Below are 25,865 nucleotides of genomic sequence, written 5' to 3'. Positions count from 1 at the left end.
ACAAACTGAATTATTCGGGGCATGGATTCTACAAGGTGTGGCGTTCAAACATTGCTCAATTGGTATCAAGGGACATAACGTGTGCCAGGAATACATTATCCACACCATTACACTAGGCTGTACCATTGACACCAGGCAGGATGGGGCCATGGACTCATGCTGCTTATGCCAAATCCTGATTCTGCCATCAGCATGACGCAACAGGAACCAGGATTCGTCAGACCAGGCAATGTTGTTCCACTCAATTGTCCAGTGTTGGTGATCGCATGCCCACTGGAGCCGCTTCTTGTTTTTAGCTGATAGGAGTGGAACCCGGTGTGGTCGTCTGCTGCAATAGCCCATCCATGACAAGGACCGACGGGTTGTGCGTTCTGAGATGCCGTTGTGCACACCACTGTTGTGCTGCGCTGTTATTTACCTTTTTGTGGCCCGCCTGTTATCTTGCCATTCTCTTTCCACCTCACTCGTTTTGCGCATTCTAACGTTCAATCGAACAGTAACTGAATGCCTTGATGCCTGTCTGCCTGCTTTATATAGCAAGCCACGGCCATATGACTGTCTGTAGGTGCGAACCATTTTCATGAACAGGGTGGTGTACCTAATAAACTGACCAATGAGTGTTTACAGACATATTCAATCACTCCCTATCCCAGTCTGTTGTCCCCACTTTCCTCAAAATGTCCACCATTGTTTCTGTAATCAACAATACTGTAGTCTATATACTGTACATATACTGTCGGTATGTGATAACTCAAGACAGATATTACATTCAATGTTCACATTTTTAATCAAATTAGGACATTTTCTTTAAATAACAAATAATCAAGACAGTTTATTAAAGCTGGTAATTCCCAATGATTATACTTACAGTAACAACGCTAATCAGAAGAGCCTTGCATATAGAGGAAGGGTTCTAGTAGAAACAGCAGAGGCCCTGTCCAGAAACAACCCCTAACTATCCCCTTCCTAGAGTCACTGGTGGAGATCTGAGAGGAGTGGACAGGTTTAAGCAATATGGTGGAATTCCACCTAGCCTATCAGAGGGCAAGGTGGAGCTATCACTATATCACTTCAACCTATAAATCATCTCAGATCTCTACAAGTATCTTGGGGGAAGGGTTGTTTCTAGATAAGAACAGAGTCACATCCATAATAAATTATTATTTCACCTAGCAACAGACCAACCAACAACCCAGCCAGCAGAAGGGTGTAGTAGTTAGCTCCATACGTGATTTAAAGACAGCTTTAATTTATTGGTATTATCAATCAAATATGTTTTAAATCGACAAGATTCTCAGCCTTATAAAAAAGATTGTTCATGACTTGCATTACACTCCCTGACTCGGTCGTTCCATGGACATATGGGTCGGTGTTCGTACCATTGTCATTATGACATCATCAATACGGGACAGAACAGAATGGAATTCTTTGAATAGATGCACACACTTGTCCAGACTGTAAATCATGCTGTTTAAACAGTGAAGTACTGAAGAGACTCTGGCCAGCACAGTTCAGTGAGACCGGCTACATCCCAATACTCTGGTTCATCTTTCCTCCTCCTCTGCTAGAGATCACTAGCTAGATTAACTGGTTAGAACTAGTTAAAAAGGTTAATAGCTAAAGCCATATAGTCATACACTTTTTAAGTCCCCTCATATCAGTTGATACGATATGAATATGGCTGGGACCTTTTCCTGACCAAGTGACATGAGTAGGAAAACATTCAGGTCTATAACTAAGGCTTGGAGTTTTCCCTGGTCTGGTCACATATAGCTTCTCCTAGAAGGAATGGGTATGAGGAAAGGAAGCCATTTAAGAGTATTGAGACACAGCCATGTGAGCCACAGTGGCCTGGTCTGTCTGGGTCCTCCAGGCCAGCAGAGGGAGACAAACACACCTTAAACTCTGGGAACGACAGACAAAATGGCATCCTATTTCCTATTTAGTGCACTGCTTTTGACCAGGGCCCATAGGTATTAGGGTACCATTTCAGATACAGACAGTCAGCCTCAACAGTCAAGAAACCAGCAGGCCTATGAAATCAAGAGTGCAGTGATTCTTATAAATAGTGTAAAAAACAACAACTAGTAAACTCACTTTATATTAAATTATTGCACTCAGTTCTCTAATCTCTCACACACAGGTACAGGGAAATGACCAGAGAACCATTAACATTTCAAAACTGACATCAGGGGACGAACTTTAGTTATTTTGTGAGTCACTCACTCTCTCACACTCACACACATACAGAACTTTGGGTGGAATAATCAGTACAATAAGTAAATCAACTAGGATAATTGCTTTTCATGCTGTTTCAAAGTTACACGAGCTGTTAAAACACAAACACACACACACACATACACACACACTGAGAGGAAACCTGGATCTAGGGAGTTATGGGAATAAAACTTTGAGGTTTGAGGGAAGAAGAAGCACCTGTTTGAATTCAATACAAATCTCAAGCACCACCCAGTCCAGTGAAATATCATTAGTAGTGAACAAACCAGTGACACACTGTAATTATCAAATGGCTCTAGGTCAACAACCAATATATAAGACCTCAGATTAATAATCACTTCTGATTTCCCATTATGCTTCTCCCTTGTTACTCCCAATACAACCACCAGTGTCCCCACAACATCCTCAATCACACACACACACACACACTAGAAGAAAATAATTCATTCACACACAAAGGCAAGCTGTTCAACCACTTCAGGTAGTAGTAGTAGTAATCATCTTCATCATCATCATCAGCTCCCCAGTTCCTAATAGTAATAATAAATAGTAATAGCATCACTGAACAGTACCAGTCAAAGTCTCAGTAATGTCACTGGTGTTGTTGTTGTTGGTCAGCCAGCCCACTAGGGGGAGCCCTCCCTAAGTCTGTGCCTCCGGTAGGGGCAGCCCAGGAACGCAAGGCGCGGTCGGAGGAACGAGACCATTCGACCCGCAACAAAGCAGTCCCTTGGTTGCCGTGGCAGCTGATGCTTCACCGGTGCCGCCCCCGTTGAGGTTCCGGTAGGGTCGCCCGGGCGGTACGCGACGAGGGGTCGGCGCCCCCTTCATGCACACGGACGGAAAGCTCAGACCAATCAGACAACAGCTCGGACAGGAAATGACTTCATCTTGCTCAGAGGCGGGGCCAGCAGGGGGGCCCGGGATTGCGGCGTGGTAGCCACTAGCCCTCCAGCCAGTCGGACGGCCGACGACCACCGTCGCCGAGCCGTTGTTGTTGTCCAGACGGGGGAGAGGAGGGAGGGAGGGGGGGGCGTTGGAGACTGGGTGACCCCAGCCGTTAGGTTGCAAAAATAGGGAGGAACAGGACGAGGCTGGGTGTAGGAGAAGACTCCCTGGTGTAGGGACATCACCCTCTAGTGTGTCAGGAGACCTGCTGCAGTCCATAGGCTCCCCCAGAGAAAAACCTTCCTCCTCTTCCTCTTCCAGAGACACCATGCCCAGTTCCAGAGGCAGCCCTGAATCATCTGACACATCCTCCACCATCCCTCCCTTTTCCTTCCTCCTTTCATCCTCCACCATCCCTCCCTTCTCCTTCCTCCTTTCATCCTCCACCATCTCTCCCTTCTCCTTCCTCCTTTCATCCTCCACCATCCCTCCCTTCTCCTTCCTCCTTTCATTCTCCACCTCCTCTACCTCCTCTTTCCCCAAGCTCTGCAGGTCGGGGTCCCGGAGGAGGGCGAGGGTGTGCCCCTGCTTGGGGGTGCAGGGGAGGGACTGGCAGCGTCGGGGGGGCCCGCGGAGGAAGAGGTTCACCCTGAGGGGGGGAGATGCGCAGGGGTCAGGCTGCTGGGGGAGGGTGAAGGTCAGGGAGATGACAGACTTGCTGGGGGTGTCGTAAAGCTTGATGCGGCCCCCGTTCAGGTCCTGCCGCAGGGAGAAAGGGTTGACCCGTGCCGGGGTGCCTAGAGGGGGCGTCGTTGGGGGAAGCATGTCTGACTGGCTCCGTGACAACCGCTGGTCGCCGGGGCGACAGGGGGAACTCCGTCGTCGGTAGGGGCTGATGTGGACGGTAGCGGGTTCTGAGGAGAGATAATCACCCAGAGGGATGACCGTCTTCCTCTCCTCCTCTCCTCTCTCCATCCCCTCCAGCAACACCACTATCTCGGAGAACGAGGGACGTATCTTTGCATTCATCTGAGAAAGAGGGAGAAACAGAGTGAGGGGAGCAGGAAGAGTGTAAACAGTGCCTACTTTTTGGAATGTATGGTCGTTTTAGGTTGTCAATCTATGTATTTATAGTAAGTATGTACACAGAGTCATGGATGCATGCAATTATTATGTCAGTCTGTCAGTCTGTATCTTACATTGCAGCAGAGGACTGCAAGGTTGAGGAATGGTGCTGGACAGTCACCGACCAGGTTCTCAAAGGCATCCACGTCTAGTCCAAAGTCCTGCACACACAGAGGATCATCATCATCATCATCATCATCTTCTTATGTAGCCGACTAGCTGTCAATCAGTTTGTCTGACTAGGTTTAAAAAACATACGTGTTGTAGTTCTCCATAGTATCCACTAGATGGAGACATACACTGGGAAAGGTATACTCAAAAGGGGAACTGACAGCATTTTAGTAACATGAAGTCTTATTAAAATCTATTTATATACACCCCCCAGGAAGAATGACACTGATTTTTTGTTTTACATTTTCTGACAAGCGAGCACTTGGATATGGTCATTTTCACGTTTTCATAAATTCTTAGAATGTTTGAGAATTACATACACTACCAGTCAAAAGTTTGGACACGCCTACTCATTCAAGGGTTTTTCTTTATTTTTACATTGTAGAATAATAGTGAAGACATCAAACCTATGAAATATCACATATGGAATAATTTAGTAACAAGTCAAACAAATCAAAATATATTTTATATTTGAGATTCTTCAAATAGCCACTATTTGCCTTGATGACAGCTTTGCACACTCTTGACATTCTCTCAACCAGCTTCATGAGATAGTCACCTGGAATGCATTTCAATTAACAGGTGTGCCTTCTTCAAAGTTAATTTGTGGAATTTCTTTCCTTCTTAATGCGTTTTAGTCAATCAGTTGTGTTTTGACAAGGTAGGGGTGGTATACAGAAGATTGCCCTATTTGGTAAAAGACCAAGTCCATATTATGGCAAGAACAGCTCAAATAAGCAAGAGAGAAACAACAGTCCATCATTACTTTAAGACATGAAGGTCAGTAAATATGGAACATTTCAAGAACTTTGAAAGTTTCTTCAAGTGCAGTCGCAAAAACAATCAAGCGCTATGATGAAAATGGCTCTCATGAGGACCGCCACAGGAATGGAAGACCCATAGATACCTCTGCTGCAGAGGATAAGTTCATTAGAGTTACCAGCCTCAGAAATCGTAGCCCAAATAAATGCTTCACAGAGTTCAAGTAACAGACATCTCAACATCAACTGTTCAGAGGAGACCGTGTGAATCAGGCCTTCATGGTCGAATTGCTCCAAAGAAACCACTACTAAAGGACACCAATAAGAAGAAGAGACTTGCTTGGGCCAAGAAACACAAGCAATGGACATTAAACTGGTGGAAATGTGTCCTTTGGTCTGGAGTCCAAATTGGAGATTTTTGGTTCCAACCGCCGTGTCTTTGTGAGACGGGGTGTGGGTGAACGGATGATCTTAAATAAAGGTTAAATAAAATAAAAAAATCCCTGCATGTGTATTTCCCACCGTAAAGCATGGAGGAGGAGGTTTTATGGTGTGGGGGTGCTTTGCTGGTGACACTGTCTGTGATTGTAGTGAAATTCCCAGCCTTTGAAACCGAAACAGTGCTTCCTGAATGGGTGGAGGCAGCAAACAATGTACTAGGCCAGCTGTGATTTACAACCTGATAGTAATATTTTTTGGACTACCAATGTATTGGTGAATTATATTAATTCATTGAACTGCATCCATCTATTCTGCCAACAATGCCTTAGTGTACGTCATGGAATTTGGAGTAAAATAGAACCTACGTTTAAAACCTGGTTGGTTTTGTAGCATAAACTGGGAATTTGATATTTTTTACTGATATTATGATTGTCTGTTTGTTTCATATCTGCAAAGTAGTTAAAACGCTGTCAGTTCCTCTTTAAACCTCACATGCAAATAAACTGCTGCCCTGCACTGCAGTGATTAAATATTCAAGTCTTTCACTGCATTTACATGTGATAACTTGCAGTAAGGGAAGGGATGGCACTTATCTTCTGGGTCAAAGTGGAAAAGAATAGTTCACCGAACATGGTTATATGGTGCTGTTTGGCTGCAGAAGACATGGTTATATGGTGCTGTTTGGCTGCAGTAGACATGGTTATATGGTGCTGTTTGGCTGCAGTAGACATGGTTATATGGTGCTGTTTGGCTGCAGTAGACAAGGTTATATGGTGCTGTTTGGCTGCAGTAGACATGGTTATATGGTGCTGTTTGGCTGCAGTAGACATGGTTATATGGTGCTGTTTGGCTGCAGTAGACATGGTTATATGGTGCTGTTTGGCTGCAGTAGACATGGTTATATGGTGCTGTTTGGCTGCAGTAGACATGGTTATATGGTGCTGTTTGGCTGCAGTAGACATGGTTATATGGTGCTGTTTGGCTGCAGTAGACATGGTTATATGGTGCTATTTGGCTGCAGTAGACATGGTTATATGGTGCTGTTTGGCTGCAGTAGACATGGTTATATGGTGCTGTTTGGCTGCAGAAGACATGGTTATATGGTGCTGTTTGGCTGCAGTAGACATGGTTATATGGTGCTGTTTGGCTGCAGTAGACATGGTTATATGGTGCTGTTTGGCTGCAGTAGACATGGTTATATGGTGCTGTTTGGCTGCAGTAGACATGGTTATATGGTGCTGTTTGGCTGCTGTAGACATGGTTATATGGTGCTGTTTGGCTGCAGTAGACATGGTTATATGGTGCTGTTTGGCTGCTGTAGACATGGTTATATGGTGCTGTTTGGCTGCAGTAGACATGGTTATATGGTGCTATTTGGCTGCAGTACACATGGTTATATGGTGCTGTTTGGCTGCAGTAGACATGGTTATATGGTGCTGTATGGCTGCAGTAGACATGGTTATATGGTGCTGTTTGGCTGCAGTAGACATGGTTATATGGTGCTGTTTGGCTGCAGTAGACATGGTTATATGGTGCTGTTTGGCTGCAGTAGACATGGTTATATGGTGCTGTTTGGCTGCAGTAGACATGGTTATATGGTGCTGTTTGGCTGCAGTAGACATGGTTATATGGTGCTGTTTGGCTGCAGTAGACATGGTTATATGGTGCTGTTTGGCTGCAGTAGACATGGTTATATGGTGCTGTTTGGCTGCAGTAGACATGGTTATATGGTGCTGTTTGGCTGCAGTAGACATGGTTATATGGTGCTGTTTGGCTGCAGTAGACATGGTTATATGGTGCTGTTTGGCTGCAGTAGACATGGTTATATGGTGCTGTTTGGCTGCAGTAGACATGGTTATATGGTGCTATTTGGCTGCAGTAGACATGGTTATATGGTGCTGTTTGGCTGCAGTAGACATGGTTATATGGTGCTGTTTGGCTGCAGTAGACATGGTTATATGGTGCTATTTGGCTGCAGTAGACATGGTTATATGGTGCTGTTTGGCTGCTGTAGACATGGTTATATGGTGCTGTTTGGCTGCAGTAGACATGGTTATATGGTGCTATTTGGCTGCAGTAGACATGGTTATATGGTGCTGTTTGGCTGCAGTAGACATGGTTATATGGTGCTGTTTGGCTGCAGTAGACATGGTTATATGGTGCTGTTTGGCTGCAGTAGACATGGTTATATGGTGCTGTTTGGCTGCTGTAGACATGGTTATATGGTGCTGTTTGGCTGCAGTAGACATGGTTATATGGTGCTATTTGGCTGCAGTAGACATGGTTATATGGTGCTGTTTGGCTGCAGTAGACATGGTTATATGGTGCCATTTGGCTGCAGTAGACATGGTTATATGGTGCTGTTTGGCTGCAGTAGACATGGTTATATGGTGCTGTTTGGCTGCAGTAGACATGGTTATATGGTGCTGTTTGGCTGCAGTAGACATGGTTATATGGTGCTGTTTGGCTGCAGTAGACATGGTTATATGGTGCTGTTTGGCTGCAGTACACATGGTTATATGGTGCTGTTTGGCTGCAGTAGACATGGTTATATGGTGCTGTTTGGCTGCAGTAGACATGGTTATATGGTGCTGTTTGGCTGCAGTAGACATGGTTATATGGTGCTGTTTGGCTGCAGTAGACATGGTTATATGGTGCTGTTTGGCTGCAGTAGACATGGTTATATGGTGCTGTTTGGCTGCAGTAGACATGGTTATATGGTGCTGTTTGGCTGCAGTAGACATGGTTATATGGTGCTGTTTGGCTGCAGTAGACATGGTTATATGGTGCTGTTTGGCTGCAGTAGACATGGTTATATGGTGCTGTTTGGCTGCTGTAGACATGGTTATATGGTGCTGTTTGGCTGCAGTAGACATGGTTATATGGTGCTGTTTGGCTGCAGTAGACATGGTTATATGGTGCTGTTTGGCTGCAGTAGACATGGTTATATGGTGCTGTTTGGCTGCAGTAGACATGGTTATATGGTGCTGTTTGGCTGCAGTAGACATGGTTATATGGTGCTGTTTGGCTGCAGTAGACATGGTTATATGGTGCTGTTTGGCTGCAGTAGGCATGGTTATATGGTGCTATTTGGCTGCAGTAGACCTACTGGGGTTGTATTGTGGTGGTGAAAGGGTTGGATTAAGGGTTTGTTCATACACTGTCAGTTTGTGTGATAGTATGAAAGCATTGATTTAGGGTAATTTAAGAAGGAAAAACATTGGTTAACTGTGTGCCTGTTATACACTGTGGGGTTGTGTGTGTGTGTGTGTGTGTGTGTGTGTGTGTGTGTGTGTGTGTGTGTGTGTGTGTGTGTGTGTGTGTGTGTGTACCTCAGTGCGAGGTAGGAAGTCCGGATCAGCCTCTATCCGGGCGATGATCTCACATAGGATGATTCCATAGGCAAACACATCCACCTAGGGGTCAGAGGTCAGAGTCAGCCAATCACCTCTGATAAATAACATCTCACTTGAAATATTCACAATAATACACTTTGAAAGAGCCTGGTCATTTGCTAGCAACATACATATTAACAAGACCCACTAGACACAACCAGAAAAACACAGAAGGGAAATGTAACAGTTGTCCTTCCAGATTGCATTATAACATAGTATTATTGCATTGTATTACTGTGTTTTCTTCCTCTCATTATGCACTGGGATCAGATGACTCTTATAACATCATGAGATAGCAGCCAGGAAACAGTAGAGTACTGTTAGTACCTTTTCATCATAGACCTCCCCTCTCAGCACCTCCGGGGCCATCCAGTAGGGGGAGCCCACCACGGCCAGAGGCTGCTTATCAGCCCCGTCACTGCAGGAGAGGAAAACAGAATAGAATGTACAACAATGTATTTGACTTGCATTCATCTAGACTAGGTTATATGTGCAGTCATGGTGGGAATATGGTGAGCCAGTCATATAGTCTTACTGTAGTCTGGGGGACTTTCTCACAGTACTAACCTGTAGTGTGGGGGACTTTCTCACAGCACAAACCTGTAGTCTGGGGGACTTTCTCACAACACTAACCTGTAGTCTGGGGGACTTTCTCACAGCACTAACCTGTAGTCTGGGGGACTTTCTCACAGCACTAACCTGTAGTCTGGGGGACTTTCTCACAGCACTAACCTGTAGTCTGGGGGACTTTCTCACAGCACTAACCTGTAGTCTGGAATCTTCTCTGCCAGACCAAAGTCTCCCACTACTGCAGTGAACACACCATTCTCACAGCGCACCAGACAGTTCTATGAAAGAGAGAGAGGAGAGAGAGGGCATATGAGTGTATGTGAGAGTCAGTGGGTGATGAAACGAACAATTAATGCAAAAAAGTGAAGGGATGTGTTACTGTGTGTCTGTCTGTCTGGTACCCTGTATCCTACTATCTCCTACCTTGGAGGTGAGGTCTCTGTGGAAGATGCCCTTGCTGTGGAGGTACTGCAGCCCGCAGGCGATGTCCTGAGACAGGCCCATCCTCACCGACCACGACAGATACCTGTCACTGTCCAGCAGCTGCTCCAGGTTACCCCCGTTGATGTACTGTGGGTAACCATGACAACAGCACACACACGCGTCAATCACCTCACACAGTTCATGAGATTGAGTCCATTCCAGACACACAGATTCTGTGCACGCCTGCCTGCACATATTACATGATCATTAACCCTACACTAAATTGATGTGGTTCCTGAGACGTTAAACATTTCCATAGGCATTGTAAGGACCTAATATTCTGTAGAGGCCTTAGCCTATGTTCTTTGCAGGCATTTGCAGAATTTAATTGAAATGGAATGCAACCCGTCTCTTCTTACTTGCTATGGCCCATGCATGCAGCCAATTCTGTTACCTATGGACACTATTGTCTCTGGAAGATAAAACGCAAGGATTCCCCCCAGAGAGACAGAATCAGGATGAGCTCACCTCAGTTAGAGCATGGAGCTGGCCCTCATGCACACACACTCCCAGGAACCTGAGCAGAGAGAGGGAAAGCTTTGAAAACATCCTAAATGCATCATATATACTGCTAAAAACAACAATGCAATGTCTTAAACATTGAAGAGAGTTTGTGTGTGTCTGTCCTCTATCTGATAATGGTTGCAGCAGTTTACTAGCTAGTTTTCTGTTTGTCTTTCTTTCCAGATTTAGCAGTAAAAAAAAAGAAATACTAGCCAGTTGTGTGTTTTCCCTTGGGGGGGTGCTGTTGAGCGTTGGTTTAAGTTCTACCCACAGCAAAGATAGACTACTACAGACACAACAACAACAAAGATTCTAATAACTAACCCGTTCCATCTGTGACAACAACACAGTGCTACTACCAATGGGTCTGAGTGAGGGTGAAATGGTGGTTGTGCAATATGCACCGCACATAGCCAAGTGTGTACATGAATGTGTTGTACATTGTACACATGTACTGTACATGCAATGTGTGTGTGTGTGTGTGTGTGTCTTTCTGTCTAGTCATACCCCAGTATATTGGGGTGGCACAGCCGGTTCATGAGCTGCACCTCCCTGAGCATGTTAGCCTTGTTGCTGGCCAGAGTGTTCATCTTCAGGGCCATCACCTGGCCTGTGATCCTGTGCTGCACCTGCAGAGGGAGACAGAGAGCAACACCACTTCAGACAACCATAGAGATGAGGTGAGAGAGAGGACTGGGTGGTATTCACTAGAAACAACCATAGAGATGAGGTGAGAGAGAGGACTGGGTGATATTCACTACACAACCATAGAGATGAGGTGAGAGAGAGGACTGGGTGGTATTCACTAGACAACCATAGAGATGAGGTGAGAGAGAGGACTGGGTGGTATTCACTAGACAACCATAGAGATGAGGTGAGAGAGGACTGGGTGGTATTCACTAGACAACCATAGAGATGAGGTGAGAGAGAGGACTGGGTGGTATTCACTAGAAACTAAATGGAAGAAAGTGGAAAGAAACAGGGAGGGACTAACTTGAACTTGGCATTATGGACAGTATATAAATATAAAAGGTGTGTACAGCAGTAGTTATATAGGATGAGCCATGACTAGAATACAGTATATACATATAAAGTGGGTAAAACAGTATGTAAACATTATTAAAGTGACCAGTGTTCAATGACTATGTACATAGGGTAGCAGTCTCTAAGGTGCAGGGTAGAGTACTGGGTGTTAGCTAGAGCAATGACTAAAGTTCAGGGCAGGGTACTGGGCGGAGGCTAGTGGTGACTGTTTAACTATCTGATGGCCTGGAGATAGAAGCTGTTTCTCAGTCTCTCTGTCCCATCTTTGATGCACCTGTACTGTCTCCACCTTCTAGATGGTGGCGGGGTGAACAGGCCGTGGGTCGGAGGGCTGAAGTCCTTGATGATTTTCTTGTTCATCCTGTGACACCGGGTGCTGTAGATGTCCTGGAGGGCAGCCAGTGTGCCCCCGGTGATGCATTGGGCTGACCGCACCACTAGAGAGCCCTTCGGTTGAGGACGGTGCAATTGCTGTACCAGGCGGTGATACAGCCTGAAGGATGCTCTCAATGATGCATGTATAGAAGTTTGTGAGGATCTTAGGGGCCAATCCGAATTTCTTCAGCCTCCTGAGGTTGAAGGGGCACTGTTGTGTCTTCTTCACATTTTAGTCATTTAGCAGAGGCTCTTATCCAGAGCGACTTACAGTTAGTGAGTGCATATATATTTTTTTTCATACTGGCCCCCCGAGGGAATCGAACCCACAACCCTGGCGTTGCAAACGCCATGCTCTACCAACTGAGCTACACGGGACTACACCACACGGTCTGTGTGAAGGGACCAATTTTAAGGTTGTCAGTGAGGTGCACGCTGAGGAACTTGAAGCTTTTGACCGTCTCCACTGTGGATCGTCGATGTGGATGGGGCCCTGCTCTCTATGCTGTCTCCTGTAGTCCACGATCAGCTCGTTCCTTTTGTTGACGTTGAGGGAGAGGTTCTGTTCCTGGCACCACTCCGCCAAGGCTCTCACCTCCTCCCTGTAGGCTGTCTCATTGTTGTTGGTAATCAGGCCTACCACTGTTGTGTCGTCAGCAAACTTGATGATTGAGTTGAAGACTTGCATGGCCACGCAGTCATGGGTGAACAGGGAGTACAGGAGGGGGCTGAGCAAACACCCCAGTGAGGCCCCCGTGTTGAGGATCAGCGTGGCGGAGGTGTTGTTGCCTACCTTTACCACTTGGGGTCGACCCGTCGTCAGGATGTCCAGGACCCAGTTGCCCAGGGAGGGGTTCAGACCCAGGGCCCTGAGCTTAGTGATGAGCTTGGAGGGTACTATGGTGTTGAGGGCTGAGCTGTAGTCAATGAACAGCATTCCTACATATAGGTATTTCTCTTGTCCAGGTGGGATAGGAACACAACCCTGGAGTACGATGAAGTTGCCTCTTCCTATACTGATCTAAGATCAGTTTAGAATTTCCCCCCCTTACTGGTCTAGTATAGGGTTTGAGGAGGGCCAGCTGATCCTAGATCAGTGCTTAGGGCTATGGAAACTTCTACCTGAAGTCAATTCTATTTCATTCCTCGTTGAAAATGCACCTAGAACTGTCTCTACAGTATTTACTGATGGAGCAGCAGGATGATTTAACATGGAGAGAGGAGCTTTACAGGCAGACAGACCAGAGGTGAGGAGATACATCATAGTAGATCTGGTAGTGTGTGTGTGTGTGTGTGTGTGTGTGTGTGTGTGTGTGTGTGTGTGTGTGTGTGTGTGTGTAAAAGAGGGAGGGAGAGAATGGGGGAAGAGAAAGAGGTGGTGGATGTGTTGCGTGTTAGTTGCCATTAGTTTGTAAGTGTTATATAAGTACTAGCGTTTGACATGAGTTAGGGTCAATGATTGGTTGTAGACCTATGGGTCAATGATTGGTTGTAGACCTATGGGTCAATGATTGGTTGTAGACCTATGGGTCAATGATTGGTTGTAGACCTATGGGTCAATGATTGGTTGTAGACCTATGGGTCAATGATTGGTTGTAGACCTATGTGTGGCATTGTGCATCTGCACCTGTCAGACTGTGTGTGTGTGTGTGGGTTGGTTCTTCTATCCTTGTGGGGACCACATCCCCATGAGGACAAAGGATATTCAAAGGCTACTTTAAGCTTAGGGGTTAGGTTTACAATTAGAGTTAGAATTAGGGTAAGGGGGTAGTGGTTAGGTTTAGGGTTACAGGTTAAGGTTATGGTAAGGGTTAGGAAAAATAGGATTGTGAATGGAAATTAATTTTAGAATAGATGAACATAACACTAATAGGCTTTCTGGATTTCCCATCAGCCCTCTTGATCTGCACAAATCCAGGGTGCCAGCACTTTGACATCACAGACAGACAAGATAGTCTCAGCCTCTTAAACACACACGCACATCAGTATACACACAACCTCAAACACTTTCAAGCAAAAACACATCCGTCAACTATTAAAATGTAAACCCATATGACGTGGGACTAAAACATGGGCTGTAAAACTATTTCCATTGCAAAGACCAATGCAAAACAGTGTCAGCTTTAGTATCATTGACCTGTATTCTAATTTAGATTTTACATTTTAGTCATTTAGCAGACGCTCTTATCCAGAGCGACTTACAGTTAGTGAGTGCATACATTATTTTGGGTCTCTAGGTCGCGGATTCGAACCAGGATCTCTAGTGGCACAGCTAGCACTGCGATGCAGTGCCTTAGACCACTGCGCCACTCGGGAGGCTAATCAATCATGCATGGTGAATGATGCAAGAACAGGATGTTGACAAGCCAATCAAACGATTGGTGAATATTAACTATTGACGGCATGAGAGTTGTGTCATTGATCAAGAGAGTCACTCATGTGATGCATATGGCAAGTTGAGAATCAGGTCTAGTGAACAGCATTAAACATAGTATTCCTCCCAAATATCACCCTATTCCAATCACTGTGTGGTGCACAACTTCCTGCTTAAAGAAATCAACGACAACAAAATGCTAATCCACCAAGACTGTTTCCACTGGCGCGTTCCAATTGCAGTTTGAGCATGCCTCTGGAAAAACTAAAGGGACGTGGATGACCAGCAAACCTATGTTGATTGGTTAAAATGAAGGTTAAGATAGGGTTAGGTGTTTGGTTAAGGTTAGGGATTAAGGTAAGGGTAACATTTAGATGTTGGCTAGTTGGGCTGTCAATGGGATGCTGGTCAGAGAAGTCCCCTTAGTCTCTCTCGCAAGCGTCAGTGGAGGGCGTAAATTTGAAAGAGCCAATCGTGTCAGCCTTGCCAGATTTGAATTCTATTGTCGTTGATGTCTGTTATAAAGGATGTTGCCCCACACTATGCATGAGGTCATAATACATATTTAACCTTTTAAAATGTTTAATCTCCAAGTTCAGGTTTATGACTAACTGAATAAACACTTCCCACTCTGACAGTATGATGATAACACCATTTGGAAGCAAAGTACAACCTTTACATACTGGGAAGTGCAAACACACACACACACACACGAGTACAAAATAAAACACACCCAGTTCCACCCATAGCTGATGTCACTAACCTACAGAGGAAGGAAATCAAGGCTGTTATCCAAGACAAACTGAAGTGTGCAAACAAACGAAAGGTTGGACTGTATTTGCAGACCCACCTAACTAGAAAGAAAGAGGGGAGTTCAGACCCACCTAACTAGAGAGAGAGAGAGGGGGAGTTCAGACCCACCTAACTAGAGAGAGAGAGGGGGGAGTTCAGACCCACCTAACTAGAGAGAGAGAGGGGGGGGGAGATCAGACCCACCTAACTAGAGAGAGAGAGGGGGGAGTTCAGACCCACCTAACTAGATAGAGAGAGAGGGGGGAGATCAGACCCACCTAACTAGAGAGAGAGAGGGGGGAGATCAGACCCACCTAACTAGAGAGAGAGACAGAGAGAGAGAGAGAGGGAGATCAGACCCACCTAACTAGAGAGAGAGAGAGAGGGAGATCAGACCCACCTAACTAGAGAGAGAGAGAGAGAGAGGAGATCAGACCCACCTAACTAGAGAGAGGGGGGAGATCAGACCCACCTAACTAGAGAGAGAGGGGGGGGGGGGGGGATAAGACTCACCTAACTAGAGAGAGAGAGAGGGGGGAGATCAGACCCACCTAACTAGAGAGAGAGAGAGAGAGAGAGAGGGGGGAGTTCAGACCCACCTAACTAGATAGAGAGAGAAGGGGGAGATCAGACCCACCTAACTAGAGAGAGAGAGAGAGAGGGGGGGGAGATCAGACCCACCTAACTAGAGAGAGTGGGGGGAGATCAGACCCACCTAACTAGAGAGAGAGAGGGGGGAGTTCAGACCCACCTAACTAGATAGAGAGAGAGGGGGGAGATCAGACCCACCTAACTAGAGAGAGAGGGGGGAGATCAGACCCACCTAACTAGAGAGAGAGAGGGGGGAGATCAGACCCACCTAACTAGAGAGAGAGAGAGAGGGGGAGATCAGACCCACCTAACTAGAGAGATAGAGAGAGAGGGGGGAGATCAGACCCACCTAACTAGAGAGAGAGAGAGAGAGAGAGAGAGAGAGAGAGAGGGAGATCAGACCCACCTAACTAGAGAGAGGGGGGAGATCAGACCCACCTAACTAGAGAGAGAGGAGAGATCAGACCCACCTAACTAGATAGAGAGAGAGGGGAGATCAGACCCACCTAACTAGAGAGAGAGAGGGGGGGGGGGAGATCAGACTCACCTAACTAGATAGAGAGAGAGGGGGGAGATCAGACCCACCTAACTAGAGAGAGAGAGGGGGGAGATCAGACCCACCTAACTAGAGAGAGAGAGAGAGGGGGAGATCAGACCCACCTAACTAGAGAGAGAGAGAGAGAGAGAGAGAGAGAGAGAGAGAGAGAGAGAGGGAGATCAGACCCACCTAACTAGAGAGAGGGGGGAGATCAGACCCACCTAACTAGAGAGAGAGGGGAGATCAGACCCACCTAACTAGATAGAGAGAGAGGGGAGATCAGACCCACCTAACTAGAGAGAGAGAGGGGGGGGGGGGGAGATCAGACTCACCTAACTAGATAGGTGGGTCTGATCTCCCCTCTCTCTCTATCTAGTTAGGTGAGTCTGATCTCCCCCCCCCCCCCTCTCTCTCTCTAGTTAGGTGGGTCTGATCTCCCCTCTCTCTCTATCTAGTTAGGTGGGTCTGATCTCCCCTCTCTCTCTAGTTAGGTGGGTCTGATCTCCCCCCTCTCTCTAGTTAGGTGGTTCTGATCTCCCCTCTCTCTCTCTCTCTCTCTCTCTCTCTCGTTAGGTGGGTCTGATCTCCCCCCTCTCTCCCTCTCTCTCTAGTTAGGTGGGTCTGATCTCCCCCCTCTCTCTCTCTCTCTCTCTAGTTAGGTGGGTCTGATCTCCCCCTCTCTCTCTCTCTCTCTAGTTAGGTGGGTCTGATCTCCCCCCTCTCTCTCTCTAGTTAGGTGGGTCTGATCTCCCCCCTCTCTCTCTATCTAGTTAGGTGGGTCTGATCTCCCCCCTCTCTCTCTATCTAGTTAGGTGGGTCTGATCTCCCCCCTCTCTCTCTATCTAGTTAGGTGGGTCTGATCTCCCCCCTCTCTCTCTATCTAGTTAGGTGGGTCTGATCTCCCCTCTCTCTCTCTATCTAGTTAGGTGGGTCTGATCCCCCCCCTCTCTCTCTCTAGTTAGGTGGGTCTGATCCCCCCCCTCTCTCTCTCTAGTTAGAGAGAGAGGGGAGATCAGACCCACCTAACTAGAGAGAGAGAGGGGGGGGATCAGACCCACCTAACTAGATAGAGAGAGAGAGGGGAGATCAGACCCACCTAACTAGAGAGAGAGGGGGGGGGGGAGATCAGAGCTTAGAGAATGAAGCGCTAAAGATCATTAAGCACAATGGAATGTAGACCTGGCCAATATAGAAAACAATAAATGCTTTCACCATAGGCAAATACCATACTGGGGCTCAGGAATCTAATGATTTTAATGCATGGTCATTTGACTGTTCTATAGGCCTATATTAGCCTAAGCAGAGTTGTACATTGATGTTGTGTATCAGTAAATGTACTGTATCGTGGCCCAGCAAACACATTGATGTTGTGTATCACTAAATGTAGTGTATTGTGGCCCAGCGAACACATTGATGTTGTGTATCAGTAAATGTACTGTATCTTGGCCCAGCAAACACATCAATGTTGTGTATCAGTAAATTTACTGTATCGTGGCCCAGAAAACACATTGATGTTGTGTATCAGTAAATGTACTGTATCGTGGCCCAGCGAACACATTGATGTTGTGTATCAGTCAATGTACTGTATCGTGGCCCAGCGAACACATTGATGTTGTGTATCAGTCAATGTACTGTATCGTGGCCCAGCGAACACTTTGATGTTGTGCATCAGTCAATGTACTGTATCGTGGCCCAGCGAACAAATTGACTGTCATGTTAATAGTCTGCGGTGGTGGTGGGAGATGTAACGACATGGGCATTTGCATTTATACCACAGCCATTGACCCTGGGGTTTGAAAACAAACACACACTGATGTGCTCACCATCACACCTTCAGTTCACAGTGAAGTTGTTATAGTTTAATTTGAAGATGCACACACTGTAAACACACATACATACAGAGACACAGAAACACACACAGGCGGAGAGGTAATCAGCTTAGTCTGAGCAGTGAGATTGACCTGTCCTCCTGTAATCACACAGTCCTCTCCTCCTCTCTGACACACTGAGACACACACCTGCCTGGCAGGGCAGGGGCACGGTGCTGGAGCCCCCTCATAGGACACTACAGAGGGAGACATACAGTATACACACACCCCCATGCATATAAACACACCCACAACCAAACACACCCTTAGGTCCAAGATCATATTCACTGATTTATGGAGATAGTGGTCCTCCATCAATGGTGATGTAGCCTACGTGTATGTGTTCTGTGTGTGTGTGTGTGCTGTGATGTACACGTGTGTGCTCTGTGTGTGTACGTGTGTGTGTGTGTGTGTGTGTGTGCATGTGTGTGTTCTGTGTTTACCTGAGCGATTCACACCTCTTTTGTCATGTCGAGACCTTTTGTTAGTGTATACTGAAGCGGTCACTAAGAAGTAGGCTAGATCCAGTTTGTATATTTTGTATAGGCTAAGCTACAGCTATGGATGTTGCTAGTAGCCGGATAATGGACTAAAGAGCCTACCGTTACTCCTTATAGTCCAAGGGCCTTAATACATGTTCTGTTTAGAGGCGAATTGGCTCTGGCAGCCAAATACTCCATCTAAACGTGAATCGATTCTCAATTGCGGTACGGTTCTAGAAACATAAATCCCTTTACTTTCATGTCACATCAAAAATAATTTCAAATGCACACTTAATGTACACTGTTTTAACACAGTTGCAGCCGACAGTATATTTTCAGTGACAACACCGTTTGTGGCGTCAGTCTTCCATTTACACACAGGTGTTGGTAGTTAAATAGTACAGGTAGGGAACTCGTCTTCCGTCCGTTTTCCGGTAAACAAGCGCTGTAACATGGATATATGGCCATGTGGGAGCCAGAACCCTAACCCAATAAAGGTGTGTATCAATTTAACCTTTTTATTATTATAATTGCTCGCTGATAAGGAGGTCCTTATGCTTCCTAAACCGTACAGCAAGCGATGGGTGTTAAAGCTGCAATATGTAACTTTTTGGGGTGACCCGACAAATTCACATAGAAAAGTGAGTTATAGATTTTTCATTCACATTGAACGCAAGTCTAAGAAGCTGTAGATCTGTTCTATGTGCGGATTTCTATGCTTCCCGTTATTAAGTTTCGTTTTTGCATCTTTTACTTTCGGTTTTGTCACGAGCTTCAAACAGCTGAAAATACAATTTTGTGGTAATTTAAAATATATTTCACAACGGTTTAGATGGTACAATGATTCTCTACACTGAGTGCTTGTTTTGTCACAAACGGAAATTAGGCGAACTATTAGAATTTTTGCAACCAGGAAATAGCGGTTAACAAGACTGCCCCCTACAGAAGACGCCTTCATCCAATAGTTTATGTGTAATGTAATGGAACTGAGAGTCATGATCAAGGGCTTTACTAATGACATGTGTCTCTCAGGTGGTCAGTCATCTATACTGAGGACAACAATGTTACGATATCTGCCTTCAATAGCCCAACATATTTTCCGGTGTGTGACATATATACCTGTATATTATGATGAACCTTGTGTAGCAACTAGCAAGCTGGACTTGAGGAGGTGATGCCCCTGGTTAAAGGGTGGGAACACTACTACTCCCTGTGCCATCAAGGTTCAGACCTCATGGCTCATGGCAGAAGTAGTAGTATGCTGCATTCAATGAGGCTATACATTTGGGATTGTATATATATATATATATATATATATATATATATTAAACATTGCAATAGAATATCATACAGTGATGAAAGAACTGGTTTTGATAATAATCTGGATTGAAGACTCACCTTGAAGACCTCTGAAAAGAACCCAGACCCGATCTTCTCACAGACGAAGTCATCGATGCGCGCGAGGCTGGAAACAGCGCTCCGCAGTGCCCGGTAAGACGATGGCCGGATCCGATTGGGCGCGTGAATACGGTGGAGCAGGGGCTCCTTAGCAGCTTCCAGGTCGCTACTTTCGTCGTGCTCCATCACAGCGGTGCTTTCATAGAGAAACACGGGCACGTTTAAACCGCAGTCCGGGATCCACGCGTGGTTCCCATTTTATCGGAATGACAAACGTCCTCCCTCGTGCTAGGGGATTAATTGGTTGTTGAAACCCCGATAGAGACCACGTGTCGGCTGTTAAGGTCCTGATAAATCAAACGTGAAAATGCATAGGCTTTCCCTTCTCCTCACTAGATCAGCATCGCCATCAGCTCGTCTCCCTTTCTCTCTCTACTCATTCAGTCGTCTTGCGGAATCCAGCGTTCGGTGCGTGAGGAGGCTTGGTTCACTTCGTCATCTCGTTAACGGATGATGCAGGCACTGAACGGTACCGTTGTCGCTGCCGACCGTGGAGGAGGAGGGGGGCGGAGGTGCATGCAGCCGGTTTCTTCTCCTATAGCCAGCCTACCACGATGTCTCTCAGTCGGTGCTGGCTCGTCCTGGCGGCGATGGAGCCTATTGCTTCATGCAAAAAGGCCACAGCTGTCACTGTCAGGGAGAGAAGGAAGTCGTTTAAGAACAGCCTATTTGCTATAGTTTATGAAGTGATCTGTTGTCATCATCCAGGTCAAAGGGAAAACCTTGAAATATAGTCAGCTCTTGTTAATTTGTCGATGGCAATGAATGTGCATGTTTCAGCACCACCTCATTGCAATAGCCTATTCTGAATCTGATCGGCTACAATTAATCAACACTCGCTACATTGTAGCCTATCAATATTCCCGATCCTACAGGGTGTTTATGGGATACAATGTTGCTCTCGCTGTAGCAGACGGCCGCTACTAAATCACCTTGTGAGGCGATAAGCCATGCCCTCAGCTACTCGCTCCCCTCCCCTTGATAAATACAGCTGATGAATTAAGCTGACAAACAGCGAAATGATAAATTGCTGCAAGACAGATCAGCTAAATAAAACGAGCTTGATTGCACTTTCCATCAGACGTTGAGAACCCCGTATTGCACATGTATCGATTTGAGATCTCTGTAACGGTAATAATGGAAGAGCTCGCTCAGAATACAACCGTAAATTCATTACCGGGGGATTGCTGCCTGGATGATCGCTATAATAGCCGGATATTCAACGGTTTACCTGTCTTTGCAAAGCAGTATCGGATGATGTAGGAATTGTGTCGGCCTCTCGATCAAAACAGTCACTACCGAATAATCGATCGTTGCAATAACTTCAGATGGTCTATCGACGGTAAATCTACCGTGGATTTTGATCCGTTTCTTGGTCTGATCCCCGGTGCCGTCGATCTCTTGACCATAATGATAACGTTCTCTAGAACCGCTTCTAAACGAGCTCTCTGATTGGACGAGACACGGGGCGGGGCCTGAGAGAAAAGAACGTGAAGCGGAAGTGTCACTGCAATGACATTTTTTTTCTTTCTAATATTGTATTATTCTGCTACACTGTGACACTGACATGCTTCTACTGTACACGCTGGAACTGGGAGAAATGGTGCCCCTCGCTGAAAACCCCGATGATGAGCACACAATACTGCAGATATGCAAACCTACGGTCAGATTAAAGATTATGGAAATCAATATGTTTCTAAGCAAATTCATACTATTGACATTAAAGCAAGTTGCAGAATTGGCAAGCTCATTTTAATAAAACATATTTTATTGCATATTTAACTGTTGGGATGTCAGTGGACACCATTCATTATCCATTCAAAACAATGCGCTTCTGTATAGGCTGCATTTTTGCTTATCTTTGCACATAAAAACCTTAGGCGACAGGACAAAACAAAAGCACCATAGCTTCCACCAGGATGCAAAACATTATCCTTCTGACCATGACAAATTCCCCCGACCATCCACGTCAGTTTGTAATGAGCACATCAAAGTCTGACAGCTCAGAATGAAATAGAATTCTAATGCCGCGTAAAAAACAACTGGGTCTAGAAAGATTTATCCCAGTCGGAGCTCGTTTTTTCAGAGTTCCCAGTTGTTTTGAACGCACATAGGTCGGAAGTCGGAGATTTCCGAGTTCGCAGTTCCGAGTTCCCAGTAGTTCTGAAGGCGGCATAATTCCACGGCCCTGAGTGATGACGGCATCTTATTATGGGACTGGTGTGTGCGTGGTGAATGATGACATCATTGCGTGATTTCATTCTGATGCGCAACACTCCAATCTGTGATGATTCAGTCACAGGAACCAAATAGAATACAAAAACAGAGACTTAATCGACTAGCTCAGGTTCTCCATTTCTCTCTCATTCATAGATCTGAACAGCACACAAGCTTTTTAATGACAACTGGCCATTATGCTATTGATAAAATGTAATTGGAGCAAATACACCCCCTGGTGGTGAAATTGGAGAAGACACATTGACAGCAGAAAAGATTAGCCTACATTTCTGAGATTGTGGGTCGGTTTCCCAGACACAGATTAAGGCCACTCTTGGATTTACAAGCATGCTCAATGGCTTAATCTGTGTCCGGGAAACCAGCCTGTAACATTGCTGCTACAGGGAAATATAATGGTCAGTTTCACATAGAAAATGTCAAAAACACACAAAATACAATGTTGTCCTCAGTATAATGTGCATTTTATTATAATATTTGTTCTGGCATAATTGTAGTAGGACAGTAACCATTGACATTTAATATGAAACATTATCACAAAGATATTTCAAATGATCACAATATGCACTTTTCTTTATACAGTAGATACATGTTAAGCTTTTAACTTGTTTAAAAAGTGCCAATCATATAAGAGATGTTGTATATTACATCACCCTTCAATGCCCGTCATTTTAACATGGACTACACGATAATACATGACATAATTACATTCTCATAATACATTCTCTCTCCAATAAGGTTCCAACGTCTCTTTAGTTGTGGACAAATACAGTGTATAGAGAGAAAACCTTTATTGGACATTACGCTAAACCCCCCTGACGCAACATATAGCCGTCGGACAGTCAGAAACTGCGTCCCAAATGGCACCCTATTCCCTATATAGTACACTACTTTAGACCAGGGCCCATAGGGCTCTGGTCAAAAGTAGTGCACTATGTAGGGAGTCATTTGGGACACACCCAGGAACACACAACGATTGGACACATAAAGGCTCTTTGGACAAGAATAGGACACTTTGTGACGAAGACAGAACAGACATACTGTAGTGGACGGGTGACTCAGTAACCTAGTGATAGTCTGTTCTTAAAGAATGAATGAAAAGGCTGGATGACTGACAGGAGAGCATGTGCAAAGGGACAGTGTGTGAGTGTGTGCCTTTCTGTGTCTGTGCATACATTCTTTTGTCTTCTAGGACTTTCATCCATCTCAGAATAAACATCTCACGATGTGGTCGTTGCTGTCCCGCGGCAGGTATCTAGCTGGGTGGTGACAGTGGCGATGCTCCCTGGGTCTCTCCAGCCTCCGAAGGTCTTCTCCAGGAACACAGCGGTGGCCAGGGAGAGACGGTCCTGCTGCTTCCCCACCACCAGCTGCAGCCCCAAGGGTAAACCCTCCGTGCTCAGCCCCAACGGACACTGGGTCACCGGAAGACCAAGAATGTTAAAGATACCTGTGAGGGATGGAGGGAAGGGTACAGTGTCAGAGCTGATTTAAATGTGGACACCAAAAAAGTATATCTGTACTTTATTCAAAATTGGGCCCTATCTCTCTACATTCTCAGGCAAGGCCTGTCATCATTTAGGGATAGATATTTTCCTGACCAGGAAAAGCTCATACGAGGCTAGCTCTGTAAACTACCTACCCTCAACCAAAGTACACTGAGATAAAGCTAGCTAAAGTACCACTGGCCAGTGTAGTGACATGAGACCAAGCTAGCTAAAGTACCACTGGCCAGTGTAGTGTCATGAGACCAAGCTAGCTAAAGCACCACTGACCAGTGTAGGAGAAGTTGAAGGGGGTGAAGAGGGGGTGGTGGTGTTTGGGGGCGAGGTGGGGGTGAGAGGGGTAGAGCAGCACCCCGTCTGTCCCCAACAGTTCCTCCAGGTCCTTCTGGAGAGACTCCTTCTGCTGCAGGATGAACTGGGTGGGCTGGGACCGCTGGAACATCTCTACCAGGACCAGACCTGAGGGAGGAGGAGGTAGAGAGAGAGAGAGAGAGAGAGAGAGAGAGAGACAGAGACAGAGAAAGAGACAGAGAGAAAGAGAGAGAGAGAGAGAGAGAAGAGGGAGACAGAGACAGAGACAGAGACAGAGACAGAGAGGGAGAGAGACAGAGACAGAGAGAGAGAGAGACAGAGAGAGAGACAGAGAGAGAGACAGAGACAGAGACAGAGACAGAGACAGAGACAGGGAGAGAGAGAGAGAGAGAGAGAGAGACAGAGAAGAGAGAGAGAGAGAGACAGAGACAGAGACAGAGACAGAGACAGAGACAGAGGCAGAGACAGAGACAGAGAGAGAGCTGTCATTTGTATGTACCATCACACTCCCAATCTGACATACAGTATACAACTGGGTGGGTTCTGGATATTTAATTTACAGGAATGTGCCCCGCATTCAAGAGCACAGAGTTAAATTAAAGACAATACTACATTATCAACAGTTACAGACAACATGATATAGTTGACAAGGGAGAGGGGAGAAGGGGAGAGAGAGAAAAGAGGAAAGGAGGGAGTGAGGAACAGAGGTAGGGGAGGAGGGAGTGAGGAACAGAGGTAGGGGAGGAGGGAGTGAGGAACAGAGGTAGGGGAGGAGGGAGTGAGGGACAGAGGTAGGGGAGGAGGGAGTGAGGGACAGAGGTAGGGGAGGAGGGAGTGAGAGACAGAGGTAGGGGAGGAGGGAGTGAGAGACAGAGGTAGGGGAGGAGGGAGTGAGGGACATAGGTAGGGGAGGAGGGAGTGAGGAACAGAGGTAGGGGAGGAGGGAGTGAGGAACAGAGGTAGGGGAGGAGGGAGTGAGGAACAGAGGTAGGGGAGGAGGGAGTGAGAGACAGAGGTAGGGGAGGAGGGAGTGAGGGACAGAGGTAGGGGAGGAGGGAGTGAGGAACAGAGGTAGGGGAGGAGGGAGTGAGGAACAGAGGTAGGGGAGGAGGGAGTGAGAGACAGAGGTAGGGGAGGAGGGAGTGAGGGACAGAGGTAGGGGAGGAGGGAGTGAGGGACAGAGGTAGGGGAGGAGGGAGTGAGGGACAGAGGTAGGGGAGCTACTACATACACTTAAACCATCACATAAACATTACATGAACACACACACACCTATGGCAGCCATGGTGTGCTTGGAGAGTCCCACAGTCCACTTAACCATCTCCCATAGAGGCCACACTTTCTTCCCATGGTCAGACATCAGCTCTGCAAATGACGTGGGCTGCTATTGGAGGAACAGGCATACAGACGATTAAGACAATATTATACATTCAAGCACTCATCATACACTCAGAGACAAGCAAAAACACACAAATATATACACACACACACCTTTCCATCCTTCCCTGGGGCTCCCATCATGGCACTCCAGATCTGGAAGGAGTATTTGAGCTGAGGGATCTTCAGCTGCTGAACGTTGACCCCCAGGTCTGCCTCCAGACGCTCCACCACCTGTGGAAGACATGGTGACACTGAATGATCTAATGTTTGCTCTCTCTCTCTCTCTCTCCCTCCCTCCCTCCCTTTCTCTCTCTCTCCCTCCCTCCCTTGCTCTC

At 46.2% G+C, this 25,865-nt stretch overlaps 2 protein-coding genes across 2 annotated transcripts in view; both read right to left on the bottom strand.

Moving 5' to 3' along the window:
* Positions 1-763: 763 nt before the first annotated feature.
* On the bottom strand, positions 764-21,494 carry LOC311110246 (dual specificity testis-specific protein kinase 2-like). Its single transcript, XM_084188781.1, has 10 exons — positions 21,330-21,494; positions 20,039-20,728; positions 11,084-11,205; positions 10,541-10,589; positions 10,013-10,159; positions 9,785-9,867; positions 9,347-9,437; positions 8,957-9,040; positions 4,326-4,412; positions 764-4,155 (listed from the first exon to the last, which is right to left on the bottom strand). The coding sequence occupies exons 2-10, from the start codon at positions 20,222-20,224 to the stop codon at positions 2,881-2,883; spliced, it is 2,124 nt and encodes a 707-aa protein (XP_084044907.1). The 5' UTR covers positions 20,225-20,728; positions 21,330-21,494; the 3' UTR covers positions 764-2,880.
* Positions 21,495-22,781: 1,287 nt separating this feature from the next.
* The window catches only part of LOC311110247 (fatty-acid amide hydrolase 2-A-like), a 13,083-nt gene continuing 9,999 nt past the window's right edge, over positions 22,782-25,865 (bottom strand). Inside the window, exons 8-11 of the mRNA XM_084188782.1 lie at positions 25,642-25,761; positions 25,423-25,534; positions 24,109-24,297; positions 22,782-23,783 (exon numbers count right to left, since the gene is read on the bottom strand). Of these exons, the coding sequence (XP_084044908.1) occupies positions 23,554-23,783; positions 24,109-24,297; positions 25,423-25,534; positions 25,642-25,761 (651 nt within the window). The 3' untranslated portion in view covers positions 22,782-23,553. The remainder of the gene's footprint in view (positions 23,784-24,108; positions 24,298-25,422; positions 25,535-25,641; positions 25,762-25,865) is intronic.

Source organism: Coregonus lavaretus, assembly GCF_964263955.1.
Source record: "Coregonus lavaretus genome assembly, contig: SUPER_35_unloc_2, whole genome shotgun sequence".
Classification (NCBI taxonomy): Eukaryota; Metazoa; Chordata; class Actinopteri; order Salmoniformes; family Salmonidae; genus Coregonus; species Coregonus lavaretus.
Note: the sequence above shows the minus strand (reverse complement) of the source record. Positions and strands in the feature narration are given on the sequence as shown.

What these genes read in the sequence shown, in the direction of transcription:
- LOC311110246 (XM_084188781.1), bottom strand. Translation starts at nt 20,224, where the DNA reads ATGGAGCACGACGAAAGTAGCGACCTGGAAGCTGCTAAGGAGCCCCTG. An exon ending in AGCTCCATGCTCTAACTGAG is followed by an intron (nt 10,160 to 10,540) that starts GTGAGCTCATCC and finishes GGTTACCCACAG; the next exon opens with TACATCAACGGGGGTAACCT. An exon ending in ACAGAGACCTCACCTCCAAG is followed by an intron (nt 9,868 to 10,012) that starts GTAGGAGATAGT and finishes TCTCTTTCATAG; the next exon opens with AACTGTCTGGTGCGCTGTGA.